At 31.7% G+C, this 7,825-nt stretch overlaps 1 protein-coding gene across 1 annotated transcript; it reads right to left on the bottom strand.

Moving 5' to 3' along the window:
- Window positions 1-877: 877 nt before the first annotated feature.
- LOC123912818 lies at window positions 878-4,442 on the bottom strand. The gene has a single exon (XM_045963396.1). It carries the CDS (start codon window positions 4,351-4,353, stop codon window positions 961-963), a length of 3,393 nt encoding a protein of 1,130 aa, XP_045819352.1. The 5' UTR covers window positions 4,354-4,442; the 3' UTR covers window positions 878-960.
- Window positions 4,443-7,825: the final 3,383 nt, after the last annotated feature.

Raw genomic sequence — 7,825 nt, 5'->3', positions numbered from 1 at the left:
ACCAATTAAAAGTACGGGTGTACATGGATTGGGCAAATCCGGTCGATCCATTTAAACCCACTCAATCCAACCAAAAAAATGGGTTGGGTCGGGCTAGTGGGTGGATATGAATTTCAAAAATGAAAAACCCATGAAAAATATCGGGTTTCAGATAAAATCGGACCCAACCCAACAATATGTATTTTGAAATATTTTTTATGAAAATACTAGAGATTTTGCCATTTGATTATTAGATATTTTTATAATGAAAATAAGTTATACTATTATTTTATGAAAATAAAATGATTGAATAATTTTTAGGGTTAAATATATTTTTAGTCCATACATTTTTTCCTATAGTTATGAATAGTTCCTACTTTTTTTTATGATGAAAATAAATCATACATTTTTTTTCGTTATCAAAATTGGTCCCTGCTGTTAAGTTTTTTTTTAACAGAACACTAATGTGGCACATCTAGCCAATTACATGACGACATGTGTCTTCTCCCCACCAAATTTATTGTGCACTTCTTCACACCAAATCTTTTCTTCCATCTCTCTTTCTCCAACAACTAGTGGCAGAACAGAAAAAATAGTTTGGGGGGGAGGGGGCATAATTTTTTTTTAATATACAAATTAAATTCGAAAAATATATTACATATAATAATATACGGTGTAAAAATATATGTTGGTTAAATTGTGTTCAAATAAGATTTTTTTTAGCAAATAAGATGTTGTGTTGATATTTATTTATGTTAGTTCAGTTAATTTTACTCAATATTATAAATTCAATTAGGTATGCGTTATTTTTGGACGAATAAAGTCAAAGTTTATTATTATAAAATTAAACTATATAACTTAAAATAATACTCTACGTACATATACAGAGTGATTTTTTTTTTTTTTTTAAACTCAAAATAAATTATAGAAAAGAAAAGTGGAGTACAAAGAGGGGGGACCAAACCAAACCCTCAAACAACATTAACATATTCTAAAAAACGGGAGGTCGAGCCTATTTCTATCAAGATCCTCTCTAATGATGATAGGAGAAATATTCCACCAAGTATAATCGTTCAAAGCAAGACCAAAAGAGGCAAGTTTATCAGCACAGTGGTTCCCTTCCCTATAAATATGAGAGATACAAAAACTCATATTTTTTATCTTTGTGATGCAATTCAGCCAACGATTCTTTAATTGCCAAGGAATTACATGAGGGGATTTGAAGGCTAAAACAACTAACTTAGAATCACATTCTAACCAAAGCTGCTTCCAATTTTTCTCAAAAGCACATTCAATAGCTATAATAACTCCCATGATTTCAGCAAATAAAGCATTAGCTATTCCAAGATTTTTTGCAAAACAACCAAGAAACTCACCCTTGTAATTTCGAAAAACTCCAGCACAAGCAGCTGGCCCTGGATTTCCCATTGAAGTTCCGTCAGTATTGCATTTGTACCATCCATTTAGTGGAGGAGACCACAAAACTTCAACAATTTTAGCAGGTCTAGATTGATGAATTTCAATCTTAAAAAACTTCAAAATTTCAAAATCAGTAATAGAAGAACCAGCAGTCAATCTAGAGCAATTACCAACTAATGAAACATTGGCAATTATCAAAGAGGTAATTGAATTGAAATTTGGCTTGATATTTTTGAATCTCAAATTGTTTCTACTAAGCCAAATGTAGTTCAATATATAAATAACAACAACAGTAATTGTGATTTTGCATTGAGGGTTCCAATTACCACTTGTGACCTGCCATAGAGTTGATGAAGAGGAGACATCAATTCTATGATTAATAATAGCAGCCAACCAATTCCATAAAGCAAGAGAAAACTGACATTCGAGAAACAGATGGTTGGTAGTTTCAGAATCCTTGTTGCACAAACAACACATAGAAGGCAGCTGTATTCCTCTAGCAGCAAGAATTTCATCTGTAGGCATCTTATGATGGAATAATCTCCAAACCATAAAAGACTTGGAAGGAGGAATAGCTATGTTCCAAAGAGATTTTGCCCAGCTAACTTTTTGACCTGAAGTTGTGAAAAAGGAGTATGCATCTTTGAGGGTGAGCTCGCCATGAGCATTATGGATCCATATCAATTTGTCCTCTTTATCTTCTAATGGAATAGTGAATTGATTGAGATATGGTAAGAGTGTAGGATAAGCAGCTTGTAAGTCTAATGGAACAATCCATTGATGATTTAAGATGAAATCTGACACCTTTGCATGGAGAAAATGATGTAAGTGCTGAGGAATTTGTAAAAAGTTAACCAATTGAACTCCACTCCAATTATGCCGCCAAAAATTAATATTATTACCATTACCAACAAGCCATCTGGTATTTTGAGCGATGAGATGATCCTGATTCTTGATCCCACTCCATAAAGAAGAGTAAATGTGATGTTTAATAAATCCATTTTTTCTAACCACCCTGCTTCTCAATAAATTGGCCCATTGATTGTCTGAGTTAAAGAGTTCCCAAAACAATTTAAGATTTGAAGCCTTGTTAAGGTTGGAAAGGGATCTGATGCCTAATCCACCTTCATCAATAGGACTGCACATCTTATTCCAAGAAACTGTAACAAGTTTTCTAACAAGAAGATCACCACTCCAAATGAAGTTTCTCATATATCTCTCTAACATTTTGATTAAAGAGATTGGCCAAGAATAAGTGGTTATAGAATAGACCAACATACTATGAATTACACTTTTAACAAGTTGGATTCTGCCAGAATAAGTTAGAAGAGATGCTTTCCAAGAAGCCAGCTTCATCTTAACCTTGTCCACAAGTGGTTGAAAGTAAACTGCCTTAGGCTTTCCTTTGAAAATAGGGACTCCTAAATACATGAAAGGCAAGGTTCCAATGCAAAAACCAAGAGAGCTAGCAATGCTTGTGAGCCTAGTGTGAGTGATTGATCCTGCAAAGATAGTTGACTTATGAGGGTTGATGTATTGACCTGATATCTGAGCATATCTAGCAAAAAAAGAGGAAAGCACTTCAATGTTTGATGAAGTTCCTTTACAAAACAGCATGACATCATCAGCATATAAAATGTGTGAAGGAATGGAGACATTTCTAGTTCCATTGAGAGGCTTCAACTTATCTTCAGACACCAGTTTAGAAAGACCTCTGCTAAGAACCTCTTCAGCTATGCAAAAAAGCAAAGGAGACAAAGGATCACCTTGCCTAACACCTCTGGCACAACTAAAGAACCCTTCATGTTTTCCATTGATTGATATAGACAATTTTGCAGAATGAAGAATTGTTTGAATCCAATTGCAAAATTTTTCACAAAAACCAAAAGTTTTCAGAACTTTAAGTAAGAACTGCCAGTCAAGAGTATCAAATGCTTTGGCTATATCAATTTTGATGGCTAAATTTCCTCCATAAGCTTTGTTGTGCAGCATATTAATGGCCTCAGAAGTAAGACAAACACAATCCTTAATTTGCCTCCCTTTGATGAACCCCCTTTGTTCTTTTGAAATGATATTAGGCAAAATTAAAGCTAATCTATCCGCAAGGATCTTTGAAATGATTTTGAATTTGAAATTTGCTATAGCAATTGGTCTATACTGACCAATTGAATCTGCATTTTGGACTTTAGGAATGAGCACCACTGTGTTTGAGTTATAATTAGGCATGAGCCAATTAGTGCTAAAAAATTCCAATACCGCATTAGAAACATCATCTTTAACAATGTTCCAATAAGTTTGAAAGAAAAATGCTCCAAAACCATCAGGTCCAGGTGCCCCATCCTTATTCAAAGAGAACACAGCATTATGGATTTCAGACAAAGATGGAAGTAAGGTGAGCATACTGTTTATGTCAAAAGTAACCAATTCTGGGATAACCTCTTCAATCAAACCATTATCAAGAATTGCATTGTCACAAGTGAAAAGGTTTTGGAAGTGATTAACCACATGACTAGTAATAAGATCAGGTTCTGTAGTGATCACATCATCAATCCTGATAGCAGAAATTCTCTTGTAGGCTTGTTTGATTTTGCAGGTCCGGTGAAAGAAAGCAGTGTTTCTATCCCCTTCATTATGCCATTTAACTCTTGCTTTTTCATGCCAATATGCCTCTTCCATATTAAGAACTGCTTCCAGCTCAACTTTAGCTAAGTTCTCTTGGCTCATTAAACAATCAGTGTAACCATCATCATGAATTTTTTGTTGGATCTCATTAAGCTTATTTACAGCATTTGAAACTTGATTTTGTATGTTACCAAAAACATTTTTGTTCCAAATCTTTAGTTCATCTTTCAAAATCTTAAGTTTTTTACAAAGAATTTGCATAGGTGAACCAAAGATTTGGTTGCTCCAAACAGTTTTAATAAAATTGAAGCAATCTTTGTGGTATGACCACATTTTCAAAAATTTGAAGTTTGAGACATACCTGAGCTCTTGTCTTTGATAATCAAAGAGAAGAGGGAAATGGTCTGACTTATGCTTGGTTAAAGTTGAAAATATAAACTAATATTTGTACTAATACTTGAACTAATATATATCCCGAGTTTCTTATAGTCGATCATTAAAAATAAACTCTAAACAAATATTTACATTAATATTTTGTACAAATACATGTACATAATTTCTTAAATTGAATTAATACTACCATCAGCCCCACCCTAGTACCGCCAGTACCGCCAACAACCAAAACCACATCAGATGGTGGTTTAGATGGAAAATAGACACCGGAGTTTTATAAACAAATATGATAATTAATTGTACTATTTTTTAAAAAAAATAAAAAGATTGAATAATTTTCATAAACAAATATGATGATTCATAGTTTAGTAATTTGATATTAAAAAAAGTAAAAAAAAAAATCATTTAGATAACATCCTATCCAACCTATAAATTAATGGGTTTACACTTTACAAATGGGTGTTTATTTTTATAGTGAAAAAAAGTTACTTTATCTTTCAAGAAAATAGAATGGTTGAGTTATTTTTATGAAAAAATATGATGATTTAACGATTAGATATTTAATAAAAAAATAGAAAAATAATTTGGGTAACCCACTACCCAACCCAAGTCCAACCCGGAAATTAGTGGGTTTACCCAACCCGACCCAATGTTATTACGGGTGGTTATTTTAATAGACCTAATCCAGAGTACCATATGTGGTTCGAGTTTTGATTTTGACCAAACCCAACCCAATCCGGCCCACGTACACCCCTAATTAAAAGTGGTTTTATTTTGCAAATTTTTTATATTAACAGTTCGGTTCGGTTATAATAAAAAATCGGCTAATCAAATGATTAATTCAGTTTGATTCGGCTGAAATAATAACAGTTTGGTTCGGTTCTTTTAAAATGTTGTTATGGTTCGGTTCAGTTTAATTTTTTTTAACTAAACTAAACCATGAACGATCCTATTATAAATTGTGTTTTATTCAAAATTATTTTATGAAAAATAAGATAAAAGTGAAGAAAAACAAAAAATATTTTTTATAAAATTCACATCCTAAAATACAAACTTAATTCAGGTTGTATCATAGAATTGTGACATCTTAAATTTGTGTCTCATTTATGTTTAGACTTGCATTTGTGATGCTCTAGCACTTCAATTTGTCTTGGGTTTTCCATTGAGTGATTTATTTTCTTTTATGTAACTTTTTTATTTGAGATACACTTTGTGCTTGAATGATTATTTTAATATAATCTATTTAGTTTTTTCAAAAATATAATCTATTTAGTTTTTTCAAAAAAATTAAATAAAACTTTTTCTGAATTTTAATTATGATAAAAATGTCCGGGCATTTTTTTTTTGTGTTAACTCTTCTGCGAGATAAATTAAATCTGATAAAAAATTATTACCACCTAAAATCAACTTAAATTCTTCAAGACAATTTATCTAGAAAAAATTTATTAATCACTGAATAATTTTTTTATTTTTATATAAACATAGAGTGCTAGAGCCCAAATGTTGGATATTTTAAGCCAACAAATTTGAAGTTTTCTCTCCCGACCCCCCTCATTTCTTTTCTACCCCCCAAAAATCCCATTTTGCCCCTTGCGGTATGAAAATTTTTTGCCAACAAACTTCGGTTTATATAAACCGAAGTTTTTAAACATGGGAAAAAAATTCGGTTTATATAAACCGAAATAACATATACCCCCCAAAAAGAAGGAAAATTTATGTGAAAATTCGTGTAGAGCTACCTGCGGTAAATTTATCATATCTCTCTGAATATAGGTCGTATGCTAATGATTTTTAATCCAGTGTAAAGAAGACAAAATTTACTACAAAATTGACACCGGAATTATTAAATTTCATTAAGTATAGTATGAGAAAATCTACCTACAAGTTTGAGAAAAGTTTCTGCAAAATGTTGTAGAGATACCTGTAGTAAATTTATCATAGCTCTCTGAATATAAGTCGTATGCTAATAATTTTGTATCCAGTGTAAAGAAGACAAAATTTACTACAATATGGACACCGGAATTGTTAAATTTCATTAAGTATGGTATGAAAAAATCTACCTACAAGTTTGAGAAAAGTTTATGCTCTGTTTCTGTACCAGTACTCATTATTTCGTCAAACTGAACCAATTGGATAGTTAACCCTCAAAACAAAAATTATATTTGTATTCTTGACACCCTAAGCTTTCCAACGAGTGGTCATTTACTCAAATCGGACATCGTTTAGTATTTCAAATAAATTGTGTAAGTTGAGAGTCTCATGCAGAATTTATGCAGGAAAGCTGGAAAAAAATTTGAAACACAATATTTCGGTTTATATAAACCGAAATTTTTTAGCATGACAAAAAAATCCGGTTCGTATAAACCGAAGTACCCCCAAGGACAAAAACGGAAATTCAGGGGGTAGAAAAGAAATGAGGGGGGTCGGGAGAGAAACCATCAACAAATTTACTTGTGAAAAAGTGCTTAAATTAATAAATTCTATGGGTTAAGGAATCCATTAATCCAAGATGATAGTTTATGGAACTAATAAGAAAATAAATATCTATAGTAACCGACCTACCCTTTAACTAATTTAATTATAAATAGTATAAATAAATAAAATAAAAAGTAAAAGATAACTTGCATAAATTCTTGACCAAGATATTTTCTCTGAACTAACCATGGAAAAGCTAACGAATACGAAGAGTCCGCCGGTTAAACTTTCCTCATCGGAGATCGAAGCAGCAAAGCTTCTCATACAACTTAGCAGCGGAGATTCCGAAGAAGATCAACATAGCAACAACAATAGCAACAGTTATAGCATGATCAGTCACAACAATAACAAGGTTGATTATTCTGGTGGTGGAGATATTGTATCATCATCATCATCCATTGCAACAGTGTTGTCTGAATCTGAAGATGATGATGAAAGGTTAGTTTCGAGAAGAAATAAGAGGTATCGTTACGTTATTGAAGATTTATATAAAGTTACATCTCCTTTGCCTGGTTTTAAAGCCAAGAATAATAAGATTATCAAGAGAAAAAAGTGATGTTGTTTTTTATGTTTGATGAATCTTGTGAGTATATATAGACTAAGTAGTTTAGTTACTAATTTCATATGTAGTTTGTAACTTTTAATGACTGGATTATGTATGTATATTAATAATAATATTTCACTTTCTTAGACCATGACTTGAATCTGGTTAATCAATGAGATAAGTTTTTTTTTTTTTTATAAAACATTAGCGTGCAAAGGCATCACATGATAATCAATGAGATAAGTTAGTACTATTAGTTCTGAAAATTATGGCAGATTATAACCCGATTGAAATTTGATCAAACCTAATTATATTTGCATCTTTTGTTGTTAATTATATTTTCATATATATGTTGGTATGGCAGCGATCTATTACTCAACAAAATTTCAACTA

This window comes from Trifolium pratense, linkage group LG3, assembly GCF_020283565.1.
Source record: "Trifolium pratense cultivar HEN17-A07 linkage group LG3, ARS_RC_1.1, whole genome shotgun sequence".
Taxonomy (NCBI): Eukaryota; Viridiplantae; Streptophyta; class Magnoliopsida; order Fabales; family Fabaceae; genus Trifolium; species Trifolium pratense.
The sequence above is the reverse complement of the archived record's forward strand: the minus strand, read 5'-3'. Positions and strand labels throughout refer to the sequence as shown.

Coding starts and splice junctions, on each gene's coding strand:
- LOC123912818 (XM_045963396.1), bottom strand. CDS start 4,353: ATGTGGTCATACCACAAAGATTGCTTCAATTTTATTAAAACTGTTTGG.